The sequence below is a fragment of the Lytechinus variegatus genome, chromosome 1 (genome assembly GCF_018143015.1).
Source record: "Lytechinus variegatus isolate NC3 chromosome 1, Lvar_3.0, whole genome shotgun sequence".
In the NCBI taxonomy this organism is placed as follows: Eukaryota; Metazoa; Echinodermata; class Echinoidea; order Temnopleuroida; family Toxopneustidae; genus Lytechinus; species Lytechinus variegatus.
The window spans coordinates 89,347,259-89,374,248 of record NC_054740.1 but is presented as its reverse complement, the minus strand read 5'-3'; the positions used below and the strand labels follow the sequence as shown (position 1 = coordinate 89,374,248).

Sequence of the window (26,990 nt, the reverse complement as noted above, 5' to 3'; positions counted from 1 at the left end):
ATGTGTGATGGTTGGATGCATATATAAAGACCATCATTTGTAAGATCACTAATTCACGCTTACAGCTAGCCTCATAAAAGTTTTATTTATCAGATTTCACTTTTTGCGCTTTTGGCCTGACCCACTGATATACATGTATTGTCACTGATGCAAATAGTCACAAGTTAATAACAGATACAATAGACAAATTACCTACCATTTTAAGGCTTAGAATCTCATCTTTTATCTGAAATTACTTAGATTATTTCTCATTCACGCATGAGTGAGCCAAAAAATTTGAAGAGGGGATACCAAAAAGTCACTTGGCAGGCTTCAAAAGCAAAACTACATTTAAAAAAGTTCAATATCTGCTTTTTAATGTGATACCTTAATTACAAAAATGGTTGAGAAATATAAAGTTCTGGATATTTGAAATGAGGCTTGAATTTCAATAATTTCAGTATAAAATGAAAAGGTTTTACCGGCTATCATCCAGGTCAACATGCATGAATAAGAAATAATCTAAGTAATTTGAGATGAAAGAGGAGATTCTTAGCTTTAGAATGGTAGGTCATTTGTCTATTGTATTTGTGATTAAGTTATGATAATCATCGATAAATCTCTGTTTCATTTTTTGTGGGATGCACTGTTTATAGATGTATCTTTTGAATTAATAGATTAGACATGCAGGGTAGAATTTGAGTAAGCTCTTTTGCCTATAAAATAGCACAGTATTCTTATTTTAAGATATTTTTTCTTCATTGTCTTTCATTCAATACAGGGATTCCTAACTCTGTGTATTGTAATGTATGGTCCCAGAGCCAGTACCGAACCTTTGATGGGAGGTTCTTTTCCTTCAACGGGCAATGTACTTATTTGCTTGTCACAGACTACCAGGAGGAATCGTTCAAAATCTATGTTCAGAATAACTACCCTTGCTTTCATGAAAACAGCACAGCATGCAGGTAACCCTTGCCTGGAGACATACACCACCTATCAATTTTTTCCCCTAAAAAGGAACAAGATGAAGGTTTAAGAAGGAACATGACAATATAAGTAAGAGAAAATTACCTGAAAATGGGTATAATCACCTGCCTTCTGAAAACTTGAAAACACATGTCAGTTGATGATGAAGTTGAAATTAAACATTCTTGACTCCTTACATATCGGTTCTAGCATAAAACATTGGGGGCTTCTCCAAGTTTAAAAAAATGACTGTAGGTCATTTCAATGCATGGTAAATGACCAATTGAGTGCAGCATGTGAATAGGAGATCACTGACAGGCAGCTGTGAATTGGCATCTGTAATATTATTTTTCCCCCGCCTGATGAATAAGTAAGTTTCTATTACTCTGAGAGGGAGTGTAGCGATCCAGTGAAAAAATATTCAAAGCTAGTTTTTGTCTCACCTGCAAAGCAAAGTGAGACTCTAGGCGCCGCTTTTCCGACGGCGGCGGCGTCAACATCAAATCTTAACCTGAGGTTAAGTTTTTGAAATGATGTCATAACTTAGAAAGTATATGGACCTAGTTAATAAAACTTGGCCATAAGGTTAATCAAGTATTACTGAACATCCTATTAGAGTTTCATGTCACATGACCAAGGTCAAAGGTCATTTAGGGTCAATGAACTTTGGCCGAATTGGGGATATCTGTTGAATTCCCATCATAACTTTGAAAGTTTATGGATCTGATTCATGAAACTTGGACATGATAGTAATCAAGCATCACTGAAAATTTTGTGCAAGTTTCAGGTCACATGATTAAGGTCAAAGGTCATTTAGGGTCAATGAACTTTGGCCGAATCGGGGGTATCTGTTGAATTACCATCATAACTTTGAAAGTTTATTGGTCTAGTTCATTAAACTTGGACATTAGAGTAATCAAGTATCACTGAACATCCTGTGTGCGTTTCAGGTCACATGACCAAGGTCAAAGGTCAATGAACTTTGGCCGAATTGGGTGTATCTGTTGAATTACCATCATAACTTTGAAAGTTTATGGATCTGATTCATGAAACTTGTACATAAGAGTAATCAAGTATCACTTAACATCCTGTTCGAGTTTCAGGTCACATGATCAAGGTCAAAGGTCATGTAAGGTCAATGAACTTTGGCCATGTTGGGGTTTTTTGTTGAATAACCATCATATCTCTGTAAGATTATTGGTCTAGTTCATAAAAAGTGGACATAAGAGTAACCATGTATCACTGTACACCTTGTGCGAGTTAGAGTAGTATTCAAAGTCAGCACTGCTGCTATATTGAACCGCGTGATCCAGGTGAGACGGCCAGAGGCATTCCACTTGTTGAAGTATATATGTTAGAACTATTATAGTACATGTTTAATTCACAGAACCCATGATTTTGTTTTCCGGATTAGGGGGATGTAGGGGCAATTAAGAAAGTATACTGTTGTATGCTGTTACCATCTACATGCTTATAGATTGAGAAAATTTCTTATTTTCAAAGAGCGAAACTTGACATCATTGGGAACTATGTAAATTTAACTACCGGTATGGCACAGTAACACAGGCAAACCGATCCAGACAGCAACCAAAATAGGGCCTACTAGTTATACTCTTCATATAGGTTTTCTTTCTTTCTGGTACTCTCTTTATTAATAATATTTTTAAGAATCCTTTCATTCAATATACTTATAGATTGAATAACGATTTTATGCGAGTAATAAATTGTGGTGTAGGCATCCTGCGGGTCAAGGGGTCATTGTTTGGGGGTCAATGAAATACACTCGGCAAAAAAAGTTCTTGGACACTTATAAAAGTTCAAATATTCCATATCGATATTTGATTAAAGGCAAATTATCGTATGTCAACATTACCAGACAATATTCCTCTTCCAGTATGACATGACATTTTCATGTGAACAGTCATGCATGGGTGGTAAAATGCTTTAGACAATAGCAATGTCAATAAAAGGAAATTGCAAGAAATGGACCATTCAAATGCTAATGATCATGGCCATCCTGTAGGCATACGTTCAATAATTGTCTGGTCATGTTGACATACAATAATTTGCCTTTAATCAAATATCTATATGGAATATTTGAACTTTTATAAGTGTCCAAGAACTTTTTTTGCCGAGTGTGAATGTTAGAAGCATGTAAGGGTAGATATTTCTAAGTCATAAACTTTGAGTGGATATATTATTTCAATATTATTGATTTAATATTATTGATTTAACCATGCAGGGCTGTAGTAATTGACAATAGCGATCCCTACAATTTGATCTATCTGCTCCCTGGTGGAAAGGTACGGTTTGACAATGAACCTGTGGATCTTCCTAGAAAAGTAGGTGGAGTGGTACTAGAGCAAACATCTAACTATATCAGAGGGAAAAGTGGATTAGGCTTCACAATCATCTATGATGGCAAAGACTCTATCACGGTCTACATCACCGATACTGAATTATTGACAAGCAACACGGCTGGTCTTTGTGGATTGTATGATGGAGATCCAACCAACGACTTTTTTATTATCAGTGCCAACGCTGATGAAGATCAAGCTACAGAAGCACACAACTTCGGTCAATTTTGGATTATGGACTTGATGGAAGAGAGAGGTAAAAGATCTTTATATAGAGACGATAGATCTTTATAAAGAGATAATTGATCTTTATATAGATATAATGGATCTTTATATGCAAAAACTTGCACATGTACTTACAGCTGTTTAAAGGACAGGTCCACCCCAAAAAAAGTTGATTTGAATAAAAAAAAAAAATCTAACAAGCATAACTCTGAAAATTTCATCAAAATTGGATGTAAAATGAGAAAGTTATGACATTTTGAAGTTTTGCTTAATTTCACAAAACAGTTATATGCACACTCTGATCGGTATGCAAATGAGGAGACTGATGACGTCATCCACTCACTTTTTCTTTTGTATTTTATGATATAAAATATGAAATATTGTAATTTTCTCCTCATTGTCAAGTGAAACAATGATTAATTCCTCCCTGAACATGTGGAATTAGCATTGTGTAATACTATATGGTTCAGTCAAGTTTGTCCTTATTGTCAAATCTGTAAAAAAATATAATTCAAACAAAACACAAGAAATACTGAGTGAGGGACATCTTTGACTGTCCTATTTGAATGTCACTGAGTTGTGCATATCACTGTTTTGTGAAAAATAAGCAAAACTTTAAAATGTCATAGCTTTCTTATTGTACATCTGATTTTGATGAAATTTTCAGCATTATTCTAGTTTAATTTTACTTTTCTTGTCAAAATAAATGGCAAGTCAGTTGACAAAATTCATAATAATACCTTTGAGAGGAGCTATCCACACATGCAGAGCCCCTCTGAGTTAAGTACAGAAGAACACACTCTACAGGATATATGCATAGTTAAATTCCAATCATGTTTTGGTGTTGTGTAGATAATGGACAATGCCTGGAAACAACAGCTACCACCAGGTGTACTCAGAAAACGTACTTTGAGAGTGATGATGAGGAGGCATTTGCACAATGGGTCCAGGACCAATGTAGTCCACTTCAAGATTACTTCTTTGCAGATTGTCAGGTCAGTAACTCACAGATACTTTCAAGACAAATTTGACGTTGATGCTAAATAAGGCATGTATTGACATGGAAAAATATCCATGGGTCTGTTACATAATTGCAAGTATATGATTCTCAGCAGTAGTGATGTTACAACTACTAATTGCAAGATTAGGGGTCAGGTGCAGAAAGAGTTGCATTTAAACGCAAGTCCCAAATGCGCACTGTTGATTGGTTGCAATTGATTGCAACTCTTTCTGCAACAGGCCCCACATCTGAATCATTTGTACTAAACTAGTACAACCTATTAACGAAACATTGATGCCTGTTTATGAATCTTATCCTTTTTATCAACGCTTGGATGGGCCTTTCAATTCTCTAGTATATATGCATCTTCTTAATATCAGAATTTTTTTTATAGTGTTACTGGAAGGGAAAAATACTCTATCATGATATATGTCATAAATGAATGATTTATTTCAATTCACAGGGAAATTAATTTCCTCTTTGTCTTGGACACACTGTAGTGATGAAAGTATTCTGTTTGTTTCATCCTTCAAACAGATAGATAATAAGGAGGCATTTGTCATTGCTTGTGAGGAAGATGTCTGTGAGTGTGCGATGCGTGATGAAAGTTGTAGGTGTGCTTCATTCGCTGCTTTTGCTTTAGAGTGTGCTCGGAATGGAACAGTGGTGCCCTGGAGGTCTCATTTTTCTTGCCGTAAGTAAAATGAAATTGACATGCAAACCTAGTGTGTTTCAATAAAAAAAAGTTTACTCTGAAAAGTAAAGAAGGTTTTTACCCAAAATCAATATTTTGTCCCCTACAAAAATTTGCAAGCAAAGGCAAAAAGTCAAAATCACCATTTTTGCACAGGCAAAAACAAACTGTGCTATACCTTTCTCATAGTTTCATTGCATTTTTTTAAAACATGGAAATCACACTGATACATTGCAACTTGTTTGAACAACTTTCGTATAAACATGAACATTTTAATCCCAAGTAAACACTTTCTAGCTTGTTAATGCCTGCTACAAAATCTGAGGACATAAAATCAATGTAAACAATGATAGTATGGCATTCTCAGGAAATTCTGTTGGTAGCCATAATTGTCATTCTCTTGAAGAGACTTGCACCAATATACAGATGTTGAGAGAAGTTTCATGATATTACAAACATTTCATTTTACAGTATTTTTTCTTTCAATGTGTAATTTTTTTTATACACACTGTAGTGACACTGATCCAGTAGATTCCTCTATTTCTCCAAAGTAAAATAAAATGAACAATGCTGGCATTTCCATGGTTCAAAGTTCCTTTACCATCATGAACTTTGTCATTGCAGCTTTTGAGTGTCCTGTCAATTCTACTAAAGTATACAATCAGTGTGGGTCTACCTGTGATGAAACAAGTTGTAACTCAGTCCCCGTAGGATGTGAAACTGAGGATACAATTGGATGCCTTGAAGGATGCTACTGTCCACCAATGACCTATAAAACAATGTCTGGTGGGTGTGTCACTGTTGATGAATGCCCTTGCTCGTGGCAAGGTAATGAGTACCAACCTTCGGAACGTAACTCTGATGGGTGTAATGAATGGTATGTAACGCTTTAACATCTCATTCAGACGTCGGATGATGTTTTAAGAGAGGGTGGTGTGCACAAAATTTCAAACCTTGCGTGAAACTTAGTTTGCTCCTGGATTGTTTGTGTAAAAGGCCCTTTAAAAAACAAAGTCGTATTCTGACAGTCCTGTGCTGATGTAAATAATTTACTTTGTGTGATGTACTTCAAGATCCTAGAATTTCAACATTACTTGACCATGGACTTTTCCTAAAATACATTCAATACATATCTTTCAGCATTGATTGAAACATTAATTTATCCTAAGAACTTAATCATGAGTTGATTTTACCATTAATGGTCCTTATACTTTTGATTTCAGTACTTGCATGCAAGGAAAGTGGCAGTGTACGCAGAATGACTGTGGAGGTAAGAGATTATCTGTGCCTTGTAGTGTTTTTACCTCAAAGTCGTCTGCCATTTGAAAGCTCCATATAATCAAATATTTAAACAAATAAAAACAAGGTTATAGACTGATTATGAGAATGATGATGATGATGATTATAATAATGTATAGCCATTAAATCATAATTTTCCATAGAATTGTCAATTATCAATTTGAATTAGTACTATTAGTACTATTATTACTATCATAACCAATTTTTTTCACATTCACTCAATTCAATTCAGTGTTATTTTTGTCCATTGGGATTTTTTTTTTTTACATGACATATAAAATACCAACATTACCTGAATGAATGAATGACAAATATAAAAAAAAAGAAAATGATGTACCATACACAAAATGCATATAATCACTCTTGTAACTACAACTATTTTCTTTTATCATTATCTTGGTAGTGGTGGCAGAGTAGTAGTCATAATTGCAGGAGTAGTACTGTAACATAATCATTTTCACTTTCCACATTGTGATTAACATCAAGATTATCAATCCATATCAATATTTTACAGCTACTTGTATTGTCAGTGGACAGGGCCATTACAAGACATTTGACAACCATCATTATGATTTTGCTGGAAGTGAAACATGCTCTTATGTCCTGCTAAAGGACTGTTGGAACAAGGGAAACAATTACTCGGTTAGTGTGGAAAACGCTGAATGTGGAATGGAGGCCGTATCGTGTGTCAAGGCAGTAGTAATAGATGATCATAATGAAGAAGTATCTCTGAAGATTGAACTGAGAAGAGGTCATAAGGTTTTCATTGATAAGATGGAAGAGAAGCAGTATCCCATGATGGCCAGAAACTATTATTTGAACCAACCAACTAGCTCCCAAACAGCGGTAAGCTATTCTGCTTATATATTCATAGAAAATTCAAATCAACAAACAATCTATATGGCCTAGTTTTGATTCAGAACTTTACTCTTCCAGAGACGCATTCTTTGATAACATCTTTAAAGAAGAAAAATGAGCTTTTGATCCTGCTAGTGATAACAAAAAGAGAGGTGATTAAGATGGAAGTGACAATGCAATTGGTGGTACCGTGAAGAAAGCTGTTTTTATTATGATATGCTTACTTGTTGTAAATCACCTTATTTAATTGGCATGGCAATTTGAAAGTGTCCCATACTTTTTAAGCCTTTAGCCTCTCCATTCATCTATTCCCTTGCATTTGATTGCCCTCCTTAGCAAACCTAATGTGGTAGACCATTATACATACTGTAGACTGGAGCTACTTATTTCTGATGGAGCTTGGTCTTTACAATGATGGACTGAGAAGTTATAGTGTGGCAATTGAGTTGCTATTGGTATCCAATCTCATTGAGACATTTTATGTAGTGCCTTTTCCTTTTGCACTGCACACACACTTCTGATTTATCTGTAGAGGGTCTATGAAAGCTGTTTCTAAGTTTAAAAGTAATACAAAGCACTAATATTGGCAACTGGACTTTGCAAACATCACGCAGTGGCTTCTGTTTTTAATTAACACATTTATCGCATAGTGGTACATTTTGCTTCATGCTTATTTCATTGTTTCTTTTAATATATCCAAGGCAGCTAAAGTTATCTATTGAATCAGCTTACCTGTCCTACTGGCTGTTCTTTATTGCACATTTTTCTGTTGTTCCTTCTCTATCTGTATCAGTATAGTTTTATATAGTATATAATTATTGTCTCTATTATTAGTCCAGTTTCTAGAAGATAGACACCTTTAAATTTCATGCAGTATTGTTTTTTTCCTTTAGGTTTCAACTCATGAGTAGACTTTTTTTAAGACATAGACCGTGATATGAGCATCCTCTTGAAATTCAGATTAAAGGAGAGCTGAGCAACATGACTTGTGGCTCAAGACTTGCTAGTAGGAAAATTGTTGTATAAATTATGCATTTGATACTACAAAAAGTCTTTTTGAAATTGTACTTTGAGTAACACCTTTTGTTATATGTGTGTTTTCTTTGTCTTAACTATACACAAGGCAAATCTATATGAATAGATGTATGACAAGGTCTTTCCTTCACCTCTTGTAATATTATGGCCCAATGATAAGATTGGATGAATTGCACGTACATTATACATAAATCTTTGGGTCTCCTGTAGGAGCAGCTTCTACCACCCTAATACCTACACTAATTGTCTGTTTCAAACAGGTCATTATGCCCAATGGTATAACTATACTGTTTGATGGTTATGACCAAGTGACATTAATGGCTGATGAAAGGCACCTGAATACAACATGCGGTCTCTGTGGTACATACAATAACAACCATCGTGATGACTTCTACACTGATGCTGGTGCGTATATGAATCTCAATTTAGTTGATATTTAAAACGTGTGAGTGGGTTGCGAGGGTTTGGATGTTAACGTGTTTGGGGGGTGGTGTGTGAGTGTTTGTGTCTGTACAATGGGGTGTTTTTTTTATATGTTTGGATGCCAATATATGTGGGGTGTGTGTGTGAGGAGAGTGTTTGTGTGCAAAGGAGGGGGGAGGGAGGTCTGTAGTTTGTGCTATGTGGGTGACTTCGTACGTGTAGACAAATGCATGTTTTTAAAAATCATGACATGTTATATATGATATTTTCATTTAATTAAGGCTTAAACCTTTACTGCTTCTCCAAATATTTATGTTTGCTGTATAAGACATTTACTTCTATTAAAGTTAATGCAGTTGCAATGGAGGCATTTCCTTCAACTGAAACTAGATGACATCAGTCTGTAGAGGCTGGCTAGAGGTATCATATTGCATAGTCTGTGACTATACCTATGTTCATGTTCTTAAATGTGTTTCTTTTGTTAGGTGATGTTGAAACAAATCCTACCTCATTTGGTAACAAATGGAAGGCATTATCCTGTCCTGATGCTAAAGACGACACCATACCTGATCCATGTGATCTCTACTCACAGAAGGAATTCTTTGCTTCTAAAGAATGTGGTCGACTCCTCTACGATAATTCATTTGCATGTATGTAGTTTCTTTTCCTGTATGTAGTTTTTATTATCAGTATTGTTCTTATTGCTATTAAAGAATGGTTTATAAGGGTCAGGAAATAGTTTAAAAATAATTTAACCCATGAACTATGAAATGATGTAAGCCTGTTTTATGTAGGGCATTTTTTCTTTTACTTCGCTAGATAGATTAACTATAAATGGAACTGTTTATTTTTCTGGTTGTTGATAACTGCCATATGTATATATCAGTGGAACCACTGATCCCTTTCACTAAAATTAACTTCTTTTTTAAAAAGTAACTCTCTTTAATTGTGAATATACTTTAATTTTGTATTCATAAGGTTTGGCTATGAGCAATTTACTTTTTGATTAGCTGATAGATAACTCACCATTGTGCAATGATACTCCTTGGATGTTTATACAGTTTTCTGGAAAAAGAAGAGGAGGAGGAGGAAAAAGAAGAAAAAAAAATTGAAGGGGAAGAAAAGAAGAAGAAGAACATGGAGAGTAACCTGTAGAGTGACTGTTTTTTTTTATTCAACTTTTGGAATATCCTTTTAAAAATCTAATCCTAAGTCCAAAGCTAAATCTCTGCCTCAACCCATTCAGATAATTTCTCATATCTGGTACAGATTGTCGTCAATTTGTGGACCCTTGGGAGTACTATGATAAATGCCGTCATGATGTTTGTAACTGTTTGAGCTCCGACAATTGCGTGTGTTCTGTATTTTCCATGTATGCTGCTGAATGTGCACACAGAGGTGTAGTAATCGATTGGCGGACTTTTACTCCGAGTTGTGGTGAGCTTTTAACTTCCATTATTTTAAGCTTTATTGTCCACATGTTTGTGGTGTTTGAGATATCACTGAATGAATCACCTTGCTGTGAATATGCAGTTCAGAATTTGAATTAGGCCATTCCCTCTCCACTCCTCAAAAATATCAAGTTCACATTTGATTTTTTTTGACATCTTAGGCGCTTCATATAACAAGGTGACTTGTTTGAATGCCCCTAGATGTTAAAGAATGTGCAATCATCATTGGTTGTAATATTCTTTGAAATGTTGTGAGAAGACGTTGACGATGTCAGAGCTGTACAATTATGTTGTTAATTTTTTTAAATGATATACTCAATAGAGCACAAAGCTGATAGGGTTCTGATCATCCAGGTAATGAATTCGACCTGTATATGATTTCAAATTTCACAAAAAGATCAGTGAATTGTCTGACCTCATTGTACAAGGTTGGTTTTAGCTTAATGTGCCTCCTCAGAGGTGTATTTTTGAATTCCCACCTTAAGATGTAGTGGAGTGTATCAGTAAGTGTAGTCCAAATCTGGTTCTTTAATTTCTGCAGAGATGAAGTGCAAGGCTGGAATGATATACGAACCATGCCATCCCATGTGCCAGACATCATGCAGGGCGATTTCATTTGACGACACTGTCTGCAGTGATACCTGTATTGATGGATGTGCCTGTCCTGATGGTTATGTCATTGATGAACGTGGAGAATGTGTACTAAATGATCACTGTGGTTGTCTTGATCATGATACAGGAGTGTTTCACACTCACCAAGCACAGTTTGACAAAGGTTGTGGTAGCTGGTAAGTAGATGCATTTAGTATAGGAGATAGCTGGGGGCTTTAATCAGAATTTTTGGTGGGGAAGGTTTGACGGGCTTGTCAGGGGTAAAATTGTGTGCTGATTCCAAAAAATTGACCGTACCCACGACATTTAAGTCATTTTGCCAATTTAAAAAAAAAATTACCATTTTGACCACTCTTTGGAAAGTGGTCCTTTAAAGATCCAGACCGGACCCAAAAATGAAACTGACAAATTACATACCAATCGAAAGCTTATAAGCTACTAAATACAGCAAGGTATGCTTTATGCATTTTCACCGCTTTCCAGCTGAGTATTTTGCTTAAGAATATTCCAATTATCGGGCTTCGAACCCCGTTTAGAAAATAGGCTTTATTGTGCTTTTCACCTGCCTCGAGACCGTGACGTCACGTTGTGTAAGAAGCGTCGTGATTCCATAGGTTTGTACACAGAAAAACTGGGTGATTTTTTTGTTTTCCAGATAACGCATTTCATTCTCTTCACTTCTATCACAGAGGGATATCACATATATTTTTTCCCACAAGCTTGAATTTATGAAATCTACAGTTTTGAACTAGTTTTTGCCATATTTTATTTCCTGCTTATTTGGCGCAGATTTCAATTCTATCTGCATTTTGATTATGTATAACAACTTTTCCTGACATAGCAATTTAGGCCCAATAAGAGCCAAACAAAGAAATCACAAAGATGGTAGTGAATAGTTGTAGGTTTACAACAATTTGAACAGTGAATAATTTTGAGTGCCATTTTCATCTGAAAACGAAAAAAAAAATGGATTCATAACATGGAAATGGAAGAAAATACCCAATGCTTTTGTACACAAACCTATGGAATCACAACCCTCCAGACACAACGTGACGTCATCATTTCCAGGCGACGTGGGGGTGCTCAATCAAAGCGTAATTTGGAGGAGCAGTTTCTTCGATTTTTATTTAATATTTTTAAATATTGGAAGGAGATATATGTAATATTTTTGGTATATTTGTATTGTATGAATCATTACCTTTATTTTGATATATGATTGTTTTTACACCGGTCAGGATCTTTAACAGAGTTCTTTTTTTTTAACCACATCCGATTAAATGGGTCTATCCTCTAAAAATGCACCCAGATTCCAGATAATGTGGTTCCATCTGCCAAATCACAGTAGAAGTGGTCATTTTGGCCATGTTTTGACCAAAAATGACAATTTTCATGATTTTTTTTGTCCAAAATGTGTTACAAAGATTGGATGTCTTTAGAAATCCACATTTATTTTTGAAATGTGCGCTAGATCATAACGATCAACCTCATATATTTTATTCTGTCAGTTCTGAGCTATGGGGGTCATTAAGGGTACTTAAGACGTAAACTGAGACCATTCGCGCAGTTGTGCATTATAAAGTGTTCAAGTAGGCATGAAATTGAGGTCTTAAGCATGTCTTATCTTCTTCCCTTATTAAATGGGAATGCATTCAAAGGTCCTTCTTGTGTAGAATTTTATGCTGATTCCAATTCTATTACTCTTAATGACCGTATTAAAGAGATTATGGTCATTTTGGCCACTTATGGCCTTCAAAATGACCAATAACAGTTCACTTTATCAAAAGATACTTCCAGAGTCATTACAGGGGTGTGCTGTACGTGACACCTAACATTGGTGTATTAATCCTTTACATTGAATATCTCCTGGGTATTTTGACCTCATGTAACTTATTCCATAAGTTTTGACCTATGAGGGTCATCTTGGGTACTTTAAACATACATGTAACTGACCATTCGCGCAATTTTGCATAATAAACTGGTATAAATCAACAGGAATTTAAGGTTTTCAGCGTTTATCTTCAAAATGGGAATGCATTTAAAGGTATTTAAAAGCTCTTGGTCACTTTGGCCTCTTTTTGGCCCCAAAATGAATAACATGATTTATCAAAAAATACTTACAATTTTACCAGAATCATTACAAGGGTGTGCTTTGACACTGGTGTATGAATCCTTGAAATTGAGTATCCCTATAATATTTTGACTACCTTTGTCATTTTGGCTACCTTGACTTGACCCCTGCCCAATATTTATGTCAATTCTCCCTATAGTGAACAAGGTGAGGATAGGTTCAGGATTGCGTTGATATTAGCATTAATTGTCATTAAATGAAAGTTTGAAAGTTTTTTGATGAAAATCAATTCAATGATTTCACATTGTCTTGTGTTATTGGCCTAACTATTGGACCCTGTGGCCATTTTGACCACTTTTTCCTTAATAACCAGTGACCACTCATGCTTTGATAATTCAAACAGGGCTACGATGTTGGTCAGTATCAACATGAACTACCAATAATCAGTGAAGAGTGTTGATAAATGTTATGAAATCCTTTACATCGACCATGCGTAAGGTTGTTTGACCATGCACTGTGGTCATTTTCACGATATTAGCCACCTTGACCACATTGTAAATACATACATGAATGGAAACTTCACATATGTGGGGCAGCAAGTTCAGGAATGAGACAAATGTGTAATTTGATTACTGCTATTATCATCCATCATTATTATTAGTAGCACATATCCCTAATAACTTTGCTTCAAAGTAAAATTGGAACGATAAACATGCAAATAAATTATGTACATTGTCCTTCATTAGATCAGTGTATTTTCCATCCTTGTTTATTATATACGATTTATTATATGTATTATATTCATTCAGAATTCAATATCTATTGCATACAGCAAATGTCTATCTGGAGAGCTCAACTGTACAGATGTTGACTGCCCGAGCGATATGTGCTCCTTCAATCAGGAATATGACCCTTGCCCTCGTCCATGTGAGAAAACATGCCAAAACATGCACAATTTTGATGATTGTCAGATCACCTCATGCCAAGGAAGGTGTGTGTGCATTCATGACACGGTATGGAATGGAACTAACTGCATTGAGCCATCTACCTGCCCTTGTCACCATGGTGGTCAAAGTTATCCTGAAAACCACATCATTAACACATATGATTGCCGCAAATGGTATGTTAATAAAAGGTCGTAGTTAACCGGGGAACACTTGTTAGATCATGGCAAACATTGATAGAGAACCACTTTTAAAGTATAACTCACCATTGTAAACATTGAATTCCTCTTGATAACTGAAAAGCTGACATTGCACTGAATGTGCATACGCTGCGTATTTTATTAAACTATTTTTAAATCTACTTTCCTGAGAGACTTCAATACACCAGCATCTCCCATAAATTTTTGTAGATAATGACCGTGATGCTTGGGGTTATCATATAACCCGGTAGTACTTTTTTTTTACATTGACCACTTGTGGTCATAGTGCCTTTTCTTCTTATTGCAATACTTCTGTCATATGTAATACACACCCTTACACACCCATATATGTGTGTGTATGAAATTATACATGTAGAATAGCTTTGGCAATCCTTTTTTATTTAAATATTTTGTGAAAGAAATGGATGAAGAGAACATGGTAGGAGCCATTGTTCTCTTCATCCATTTCTTTCACAATATATAACATGTACACGTAAAAGAATTTGGCAACAGGCCATCAGGCCTATAGAGATACAATTGAAAGCTACGTCTAGCCTCCATGCCTGAATTCTTTTACATCTACATAGACACGATGTGCAAAGGGCCCTCTTCCTTATATGTGTATGTATATGAAATATCAACATACATATTTTAGTATTGAGTTAACATAATTTTATGCTATATTTTTATTTGGTTTACCATCTTGTCTTGATCTAACAGCATTTGTGTCAATAACAAATGGGAGTGTGAAGAATTTTCTTGCTATGGTAAGTTAAGTGTGTGGGTGCATGTGATATAGCTAAACTTATAGCTATATTGGCAATAGTCAATATAGCTATAAGTTTGCCAATACATCTTGTCATATATGACTGAAATGGAACTGTTATTATATTTTATATACAGTGTGTATCAAAAAAAAGTTTACACTTTGAAAGAGCTCTGGCAATAAAAAATGTACAACATGTGGGTAATTATTTCACATATAATCTTGGTTTGGGTCTCATCTATCCAATAAAACTAAAAGTTTTGACAGAATGTCAAAACACTTGAGTGAGCACTGTCCATTTTTGTAAAGCTCGCAGAAATCTGTTTGCGCAGAAATGCTGGTTTTCACGCTGTGTTGAGGAGAAAGGGTGAAATCAAACTTACCCTTCTATACATTTCTCATACATTTCCTTTCCACTTTTAGTCAATTGTAATAAAGCAGATAAAATCAAGCATTTCGTAACAATTTTGCCACCGAAATTGAAATTTCAACACTTAGTAAGCACAACCTTCACCCTTTGTGTGCCAGCTGGATCTGAGAACATAACTGAATCTGAACAAAACTTTATATCAGACATCTCCAGAATTTTTTCACTAAGTTTTTATCATTTAAAGTGGATTTACATTTCATTTTTCATTTAATACTTGTTTTCCACACTTTTCACAAACTTGACAATGATAAACAATACAATAGTCAAGACTAAGCCATTTCATGTAAATCACAGCTCAGTGTAAAGCAAATATCCTCACGATGGCCTCGGTGTGTGGGGGAGTGGGGTGGGGCTCAATGCACTCTTCAAAGTGTTTTTGGCAAGGAAAGTAAATGGTGCTTACTCAAGCAGAATTATTTTTTGATAGTTACATCCTCATTTGCATAAATGGACCTGTAAAAATGTGGAAAAATATTCAGGATATTACGAATGTATGATTTTACAGGACTTTTCCTAAGTGTAAACTTTTTTTGATACGCACTGTAGAATATTTTTATATCAAAGTGTGTGAAAGTCTACAGGCTTGAGCTACTATATACATGTCGCGCGTGTTTATCGTCATATACTCTCATATCTTAAAAGAAATAAACATGCATTACTCACACAAGAATCACTTTTAAACCAACAGTATTGTGTTGTAGATAAGAATTGGATGAAGGGTACTGACTTGATTGATAAAGAAACAGCTCAGAATATAATGTGAGATTTGATTAATTTAAACTTATATGGTCAATTTCTTACTGCATTTAGAAGATTGTCTTTTACAGCTTAACTATTATGTCACCTAAATCATGTTACTTCATAAGATTCAGAGAATTTCTTTTTTCATGTTCAAGAGTAAATGATGAAATACTTAATGTCAGCCTCTGTATTACATGTTTCTTTCATAACATCTGACCACGTTAAGCCACTCTTGCTATTCTTTTCCAAATATTCTTTCTAGGTGACTGTACTTCTTGGGGAGATCCTCACCTTTTAACGTTTGATGGGAAACACTACGACTTTGAGGGGGATTGTGAATATATATTGGCTATGACCAATAATTTAGACCCGGAATATGACAGCCCCTCTTTCAGCATCATAACTTCGAATGTGCCGTGTGGGACGACTGGAATAACCTGTACAAAGTCTATAACTTTCACCATTAGTGAGTCTGATCCTCTGATGTCTTAATAACTTTACCCAGTTCATGCTCAGTTCCCGGGGGAGCCACTTACATTGACGAGTGGATACCATGCGCTACCAAAAAAACACGTAAAAAGGATGTCTTTTTCACGATAGGGCATGTTGCGTACGCAACGTGATAAGGGTGTCAAAAACACAAAAATAATGAAAAAGGGGTATCTATTTCGCTAGGAAAATTGCATGTTTAGGGTCAAATTTGCGGGGATGATAAAACAAAATTAAAATGTTTTATAAAGGATGTCCTTTTTGCCCCAACACTTTGTGTTTAGAGTCCGATTTGCGCGAGTGTAGAAGGTGGGGTCGTACTAAACCAAATAATGTAAAGCTGATGACAGAAGGACCTGTAACAATAAAACATTCCTGTACTTGTTCAGGGGTTCATTTCAGGGAATATTTGCCAAGAGTATCGTTTTGTTTCCAATACTTGTTAAGGGTAGGGTTTCACATGCCAATACTTGTTAAGGGGTGTATTTTCAGAATATAGAAATTAAGTGTTTAGAATACTTTTCGAGACCCCATGTTCGCGCATGGTACCCACTCGTCAATGGAAGTGGCCCCCCCCCTGGGGCTCAGTTGACACAAAATGATCAGGTCTTACCTTGAAATTTAAGGGAAAATTATAGATAAACCTGCCAAAATTTAGAATAATGAAATAAGCTAAGCTGGAATGATGATATCATACATGAGGGAATGAAAATGATAACAGCAATTGATTTTGATAATGATGATGGTGATGATAATAATAGCTGGATGTATATAGTGTTTCTGGCTTAAGGATACAAAGCACAACAATTATTACCCTGGCTTTAGCTCAAGCTACCAATTTTCATCTGTGCTCAGGCATTGAAGGAATTGATCCTGCCAGGTGCCTATTCATCTCACCATGGGTCTAGCACAGTGTGGATAAAATTCTTGTTGAATGAAACACACCATGGCTAGGATTTGAACCCATAATCTCTATTTGAAGGCCAGATTCAGAACCACTAGACCACAATGCACTCTCAATCGAATCAAAATATTAACAAAAAGGATTTCGTTTGGAGTGTATGTTGGGGTGTGTGTACATTACATTGTATATCCTCTACAAAATGTATTATAGAAAAAATACAAAGAGTTTGCAGGTACATGTAATTATCATAAAAGGCTTTATTTTGATTGGCTGCAATGCCTTTAACAACACATGAACTTTGATTTTACAGATCTTTGATTCATCATCATTTTATACTTTACTCTAACAGCAAAGTTTAAATAGTCATTATTTATAAATCATGTCTTGGGTAAGTTTCTTTTAACACATTGTTAATGTTCACACCATTTACCACCTGGGCAGGGGCATGTATGGTTTTTTTTATGTTGCACAGGTTTTTACCTAAAAGGAGTAAACAGTTTTTAGTACCTCCCTTTACTCATCAGTTGTGCTTAAAGGGATGGTCCAGGCTGAAAGTATTTAAGCTTAATAAATAGAGTAGAATTCACTGAGCAAAATGCTGAAAATTTCGTCAAAATCGGACAACAAAGAGCAAAGTTATTGAATTTTAAAGTTTAGTAATATTTTGTAAAAACAGTCATCATGAATATTCATTAGGTGGGCTGATGATGTCACGTCTCCACTTGTTCTTTTGTATTTTATTATATGAAATTAGGTTTATTCAAATATTTTCCTCCAAGAACTAGAAAAATTGGATTGACAACTGATTTAGTGCATTAGATATTTATTGCTGCAACTTATTTCATTATAAGGGAGACATTTTATTCACACAAGTATGAAATAATGAAAAAAATATGATTTTATGTAATAACATAAGAAAACAGAAAGTGGAGATGTGACATCATCAGCTCGCCTAATGAATATTCATGACGACTGTTTTCACAAAATATTGCTAAACTTTAAACTTCAATAACTTTATTATTTGTTATCCGATTTTGATGAAATTTTCAGCGTTTTGCTTAGTGAATTCTACTCTGTGCATTAAGCTATAAATATTTTCAGCCTGGATCACCCCTTTAACAAAGATAAATGTCTATCTGATGAATATTATAAGACCTTACAATTACATGTTTTCATTACATATATTCCATGTATTTTTTTTTTTATTAAATCAGAAAATGCAGATAACTCTAAAGAGAAACTTCATCTGGTCAAAGGGAAGGAAGTTCCAGCTTCTGACTCGACATTCATTATTACACAAGCTGGAGATTATGTACATGTTGCATCAAAAATTGGTGTCAAAATAGTATGGGACAGTGGAACTTGGGTCCAAGTCAAAATAGCGCCTAAATACAAAGGAAAGGTAACATATGCTTTTTATTAGTATTAGTGCTGCTTTTACCCCATCATTTATTCCTAACTTTACTTTCGAGCAAATTCCTTTACATTTTGATAGAGCAAATTCAATATTTGAATTCATATCCTAATCTTGTTATCGAATCTAGATACCTGCACCTCGAGCTTTTGATTTGTTGAAATAAAAAACATCTGAATAATGCTGGACTTGTAGTAAACATTTTAACCATCATTCTTGATAGATAGAAAGCATTACAGAAAGTATGGAATATTTTGATTAGACAAGTTCTATGAATTCTATTGCTCCTGTAATTTACACAGTTTGAGAAAGAGATACAAAAGAACATGATCAGAAATATCCATTTAAATTTGGACTGATCAATTAATATTTTGTGTACCAGAAATACAATCTGTGATGAGAATTCACTAACTACATTGTATCAATGATTCTCTTTTTGATGGACTAATGATTAAAATCGTATGAATTAATGGCTTCCCTTAATAATAATAACTGAAGTAAAAGAAGACAAAAGTGAAATGATTGTGTTTTTCTCCATATTGTCTTGGATTTTAGGTTGGAGGTTTATGTGGTAACTACAATGATCTAAGCGATGATGATTTTATGTCTCCTGATGGTGGTCTGCCAGAAACCTCCGCTCTGACTTTCGGGGACAGTTGGAAGGTAAATCAGCTTTGAAATACTCTCTACCCATGATTAAGTGATGCAAGTACTGATTTGTTTGAAAGATGAATTTGATTGATATCATAAGCCTCTGATTTTTTTTCAGAAGTATAATTTCCTATTTTACAAAACCTCGACATTGACATTACAAAATATCTCTAATCATTTGATGACCATAATCTCTCAGCTGAACAGTCATTACAAGTAACAAAATCAGGAATTTCTTTGGCATAATTACATTTTGGGACATATCTTTGAAAGTGTACAGGTTTTATACCAAATAATTGCAATATGATATTCATCAATGAATATGATGAGTGCAAGTATAGGTCAACATGTCTAGGTTAAGATTATATGATATTCATCAATGAATATGATGAGTGCAAGTATAGGTCAACATGTCTAGGTTAAGATTATATGATATTCATCAATGAATATGATGAGTGCAAGTATAGGTCAACATGTCTAGGTTAAGATTATATGATATTCATCAATGAATATGATGAGTGCAAGTATAGGTCAACATGTCTAGGTTAAGATTATATGATATTCATCAATGAATATGATGAGTGCAAGTATAGGTCAACATGTCTAGGTTAAGATTATATGATATTCATCAATGAATATGATGAGTGCGAGTATAGGTCAACATGTCTAGGTTAAGATTATATGATATTCATCAATGAATATGATGAGTGCAAGTATAGGTCAACATGTCTAGGTTAAGATTATATGATATTCATCAATGAATATGATGAGTGCAAGTATAGGTCAACATGTCTAGGTTAAGATTATTTGATATTCATCAATGAATATGATGAGTGCAAGTATAAGTCAACATGTCTAGGTTAAGATTATTTGATGTAATAAGAATCAGATAGAAGGTAATGTAAAGTATGAATGTATTTTATGAAATCTCACAAAACATGCATTTTTATGGGGAGGGGGGGTGCTATCTGAATGGTCAGTACAGAGCTGCCAAGTAGTACTGATTTTCAGTATTTAGTACGGAAAAATAAGAAGAATACTGATGGTTTCATGCAAAATACTGATTTCTAAAGTTTCCGTTTTCTATGTTGTCTCATGGTATTTCATTGAAAATACTGATGTCATCATAAAAATACTGATTTTCAGCTTTAAAAATACTGAAATGTTCTTGTTCAGGTTGGCAGCTCTGTCAGTATAGTCTCCCTTTACATCATGCTACCCAAAATGATTTCGTCGACAATATCTGACGTCCTTTAGAAGTCCCTCCAAAACTTTAAGTCTAGAATCATGCCTGAATGAGCTTGAGATTTGGTGACATATTCAATTAAATTTAATTCATAATACAGGTTGATGATTACTGCCCTAAGCCACCTCCCCCAATCTCGCCGTGTATGAAAAACCCTCATCGCCGCGGTTGGGCAATGCGTCAATGTAGCGTGATCAAATCGGATGTCTTTGAGCAGTGTTTTAGCCAGGTCTACTACCGACTATATTTTCTTAAATGCATCTACGATTCATGTGCTTGTGATTCGGGAGGGGACTGTGAGTGCCTCTGTTCTGCCATCTCAGCTTATGCCAAGGAATGCGCTGCTCATGGTGTACCAATCAGGTGGAGGACCAATGATCTCTGTCGTATGTATCACTTTCTTTCCAATAATTGTATTTAATACCAACATATACTTCTGCCCTCACTTGAGGATCATTACCTATCATCTGCTTAGTCTGCAATTATTTATACCTATATGGAGAGATAGTTTTACTCTTTTGCATCTAGAATTGTAGGGTTTATTTTATGTCTGTGAAATTCATGTCATACTCCAGAAACAAACAATGCCTAAATCATATAAACATTATTATGTATCACCATTGGAACCACAAAAAAAAATTAATCAAAAAGACATATGACAGATTTTATAATTAAAAAATATTTTCTAGTCAGAAATATGTTTGCTTTCTGTACCTTTTTGTTTTACAATTCAAACTAACGAAACAAGATATGCTTTTCTTTTCTAATTATTGTACCCCCATTGCCATTTAACACATTTAATATTGGAAATGAACTGTGGATTGTATGTGATCTTATCCCCTCTTAACCCTATATAGCCCGGGCTATTTTGAAATTGCATAGCCCGGGGGGGGGGGCCTAGGCCCCCCCTCAGATCTCGGTCGTTTATCGACTGATTGTGACCAAATTTGGTGTGCGGGTGTCTCATTATGTATTTTACAGGAATGCGTTGTCAAATTTGTGATATTTATTATAATTTTTTATTTATCTAGTTAATTATGCAAATATTCAAATTTTTTCAAGGAATTTTCATTTTTTTGTAGTTTTCCCCCCATTTTTTGAGAAAATGCAATGGAATCCAGCATGTTAGTAGCCAGTCATGTAATCTAAAAGACAGCTCACTCAACTGTATTGAAATTATATAATTATTAGATTATAATAGTAATTAATTATGCGCATATGTTAATTTTTCTCGAAATTCTGAATTTCACATATTGATTACCACGTCTGGGCATAATTTTTTTTTCTAGTTGTGTACTGAAGAAAGGTGATATTTACTTTATATTTTGACATTATATCATCAAAAAGTGAAAATACTTATGCAAATTAGAGAAAAATGAATATTCATTAGCAGCCAGAAAGTTGAATGTTTCAAAGTAATTTATTAGATGGATAATATTCTTGTTTCTTTCCGTGTTTCCAAATTTTTATGTATTTCTTTGTTTTTAATTTATTATGTATTTCTTTGTTTTGAAATCTCTATTTTTCATTGTTTTTTTAAATCTAGAATAGTTGCTGATAGCCCAAAAGAAAGTTATGTGAGGAAAAACAGAAAAAAAAACATTCATCTGACAACACTTCTTGTAAAACCCATACATTGTACACACAAAAGTCGATGGAAATTGCCATTTTCGATGACATTGGTCACGAATATGTGCTATATCTCCGCAAGTGTACCCCCGATTTTCGCAAACAGGGTCTCAAAATGTGCGAGAGATGTCAAAGAAAAAAGTCATGAAATTTCAGCGTATTATTTTTTTTGCATTTAGAAATTATCGCAAAAAATGTTGAGGGGGCATATAAAAGGCCCCCCCCCGGGCTATATAGGGTTAATACAATGAAAATGAACTCATGGGTTTTGAAGGTGTACTATGGGCTGAAAATGTTTATGAAAGAGTAAAATACAGAGAGCAAAATGCTGAAAAGTTCATCAAAATCTGATAACTCTGCTAACAAATAGGGAAGTTATTGAAAATAGACAGTGGGTATCAATAAAAAGTTTACACTGAGAAAAAGTCCTGGGAATTGAAAAATATACAACATGGGGATAATTTTTTTCATGTACAGTATAATCTTAGGTTTCGGTCTCAACTATCACATGAAAGTCAACATTTTGACAGAATGTTACACTTAAGTGAGCACTGTCCATTTTTTAAAGCTTGCAGAAATGCTTATTTTCATGTCAAAGAAAACAAACTGACCTTGCAGTACATTACTCATACATTTCTTTTGCATTTTGAGCCAATTGAAATAAAACAGATAGATTTAATAACTTGTAACATCTTTGCCACCCAAATTAACATGTTAACCCCTAGGTTAGCCCAACCTTTACCTTTTTGTATGCAAGCTGGATCTGAGGACATGATTAAAATGGAAACAAAAGTTTGTTTCACACATCTTCAGTATTTTTACATAAAGTTTTTGTCATTTAAAAGTGGGTTTACATTTCATTTAATAGTTGTTATTCCATACTTTTGCTAAGCTTGACATAAACAGAAGAAAAATCAAGCCTAAGCCATTTCATGTGAATCACAGCTCCGTGTTGAGCAGATATCAATATAGCTTCGATTGACGCTGTGTGAGGAGGGGAGAGGCGCAATGGCGCTCTCTGAAGTGTTTTGGGCAAGGAAATAAATTGAAGTTAAATAAGTAGGTTCTCCATGACCAATGTCTACTTTTATTCATATAAATGTTTTTAAATGTGGAAAAATCTTCAGAATATTACAAGTATATAAGTTGTAGAATAATTTCTAAGTGTAAACTATTTTTGATACGCACTGTATTGTGAAAACAGTTTTATGCACTTCTTCATCAGTGGGCTGATGATTTTAACACCCCACTTTCCTTTTCTCTTATGTTATTACATGAAATCACACTTGTCTTATTTTTGCATACATGTGTGAATGATGTGCCTTCCTTATAATGAAATAAATTGCAGTGCCCAATGAATATCTAATGCACTAAATCAGTTGTCAATCCATTTTTTTAGTTCTTGGATTAAAGAATTTGAATAAACCTTCTTTCATGTAATGAAATACAAAAGAACAAGTGGGGATAGGACATGAATTTGCTCATTGAATATTCATGAAGACATGCCTAGAACTGTTTTAATGGAATTATGCAAATTATGCAAATCTTTAAAATGCCATGACATTGTTATACCTTGTCCAATTTGTGATAAAATTTTTCAACTTTTTGTTTTGATTTTTTTATCTGTTCAATAAAATCATTTAAAGTACCCCTGTAAGGATGTTCCACAGTTAAAGTGAAATCTATGTAAACTTTGCGCATAGATACTTTAGCACCTGAATATTTCAAATGTGCAAAAATTAACATGGTTTATGTGCTTGATTTTTTGCTATAGAGCTTCAAACTTCACCCAAATGGATGTTCCTAAGAATTGAGCGTTCAAAAGAATTTGGCATTTTTAGACCTCATAAGATCACTACAATGAGTATGAACACCTATCACTGAATCAAAATCCATGAAAACTTGATCAGATTATGCAATATTGTTGATAATTGTATCATTAAGATGGAGAATCTGTTTATATTGCTATTTGTTTGCTTTTTTTAAGTCCAACAGCACTGTCAATTCCTTAAAATGGTGTGAAAGATAACAAAAACCCAATTTCAAAATGTGAAATTATGTGAATAAATGCTGCACTTTATTCAAAACCCATGTCATTTTTACCAAAGTTTGCAGAGTTGTAGAGGAAGGTAGAGCAAACATAAAAAATAGGGGTTCATGTATTTGTTTTAAAACTATCAGCACTTTTATCAGAGCAAATGTACTTTTTAAAACACCAAAAACGTGCCAAATGCTTTGTATCTGAGTGAGAAAAATTTCCAAACAACTCTACCATTTATTCAAACTTGGGGTCATATTCATCATACTTTGCAGAACTCAAAAGTATTTTAAAATTGGAGAGGGATTAAAAACAAATGGTCCATGGAATAATTCTAGTTTATGAACTTCATAAAATATCATGTCTGATCTGCAGTTAGAGTGCAGTTAATGAGATAATACAGCTTACACCTGCAACTGATTAATCACCTGTTCATCCATTGTGATATCAGCACGCAGAGTGTCAAATATGCGCAGATCATGATGCGCACAAACATAACTGTGGAACGTCCTTAAATGATTTCTCCTTTTTTTGTAGCTATGCAGTGTGACGGATGCCGGGAATACGATCCCTGCATTGAACTTTGTTACACCTGTGGCCATGAGAATGATTGGGATGAAGACGGGAACTGCCCTCATACATGTTTTGAGGGATGCAGTTGTCCCAGTGGACAGTTTCACTATGGAGACCAATGTGTTGATAGTTGCCCAGTAGCCACAACTCCATACATTGACCACACCACGACTACCCCTTACAATACAAGTAAGTATCTCCTTAACACAACTCGAACAAAACATTTGATTGTAGGACTAAGATTGCGTTGATTATTATGTGTAATGAAGTGGAAATATAAACTGAACGATCAATTGCTAATAATTAGGAAAACATGAAAAAGACTTATAACAGGAACAAAGAAACGAGCACTCAACTTCTTAAAAAATTACAGGCCCACCAGAATCTTATACTCTACCTCTTAAATAATCAACAGTACCACAGGGAACTACCACTCAACCCCCTGAAACAACAACAGGTCTGCCGGGTACTACCACCACCCCTCCAGAAACAACAACAGGACCTCCAGGAACTACAACTCAACCACCTCAAACAACAACAGGACCACCAGGAACTACATCTCAACCACCTGAAACAACAACATTGCCCCCAGGAACTACCACCAAACCCCCAGAAACAACAACAGGACCTTCAGGAACTACTACTCAACCACCTGAAACAACAACAGGACCTCCGGGAACTACATCTCAACCACCTGAAACAACACCATTGCCCCCAGGAACTACCACCACACCTCCAGAAACAACAACAGGACCTCCAGGAACTACCAGTCAACCACCTGAAACAACAGGACCACCACGAACTACCACCACACCTCCAGAAACAACAACAGGACCTCCAGGAACTACCACTCAACCACCTGAAACAACAACAGGACCACCAGGAACTACCACTCAACCACCTGGAACAACACCATTGCCCCCAGGAACTACCACCACACCTCCAGAAACAACAACAGGACCTCCAGGAACTACCACCACACCTCAAGAAACAACAACAGGACCTCCAGGAACTACCACTCAACCACCTGAAACAACAACAGGACCACCAGGAACTACCACTCAACCACCTGAAACAACAACAGGACCACCAGGAACTACATCTCAACCACCGGAAACAACAACATTGCCCCCAGGAACTACCACCAAACCTCCGGAAACAACAACAGGACCTCTGGGAACTACATCTCAACCACCTGAAACCACACCATTGCCCCCAGGAACTACCACCACACCTCCAGAAACAACAACATTACCTCCAGGAACTACCACTCAACCACCTGAAACAACAACAGGACCACCAGGAACTACCACTCACCCACCTGAAACAACAACAGGACCTCCGGGAACTACATCTCAACCACCTGAAACAACAACATTGTCCCCAGGAACTACCACCACACCTCCAGAAACAACAACAGGACTTCCAGGAACTACCACTCAACCACCTGAAACGACAACAGGACCACCAGGAACTACCACTCAACCACCTGAAACAACAACAGGACCACCAGGAACTACATCTCAACCACCTGAAACAACAACCTTGCCCCCAGGAACTACCACCAAACCTCCAGAAACAACAACAGGACCTCCAGGAACTACCACTCAACCACCTGAAACAACAACAGGACCACAGGGAACTACATCTCAACCACCGGAAACAACAACATTGCCCCCAGGAACTACCACCAAACCTCCAGAAACAACAACAGGACCTCCGGGAACTACATCTCAACCACCTGAAACAACACCATTGCCCCCAGGAACTACCACCACACCTCCAGAAACAACAACAGGTCCTCCAGGAACTACCACCACACCTCCAGAAACAACAACAGGACCTCCAGGAACTACCACTCAACCACCTGAAACAACAACAGGACCACCAGGAACTACCACTCAACCACCTGAAACAACACCATTGCCCCCAGGAACTACCACCACACCTCCAGAAACAACAACAGGACCTCCAGGAACAACCACCACACCTCCAGAA

General features: G+C 35.6%; 1 protein-coding gene across 1 annotated transcript; it reads left to right on the top strand.

Moving 5' to 3' along the window:
- On the top strand, positions 1–26,990 carry LOC121432251 (mucin-2-like; the record flags this gene model as incomplete). Its single annotated transcript, XM_041630109.1, has 20 exons — positions 1–10; positions 761–944; positions 3,188–3,558; positions 4,380–4,522; positions 5,065–5,221; positions 5,846–6,098; positions 6,445–6,491; positions 7,035–7,366; positions 8,674–8,818; positions 9,322–9,486; positions 10,106–10,273; positions 10,829–11,075; positions 13,800–14,087; positions 14,832–14,878; positions 16,311–16,514; positions 18,656–18,843; positions 19,411–19,518; positions 20,853–21,138; positions 24,957–25,181; positions 25,408–26,990. Coding segments are annotated over exons 1-20 (5,151 nt in total), but the record flags the coding sequence as incomplete, so codon positions are not given.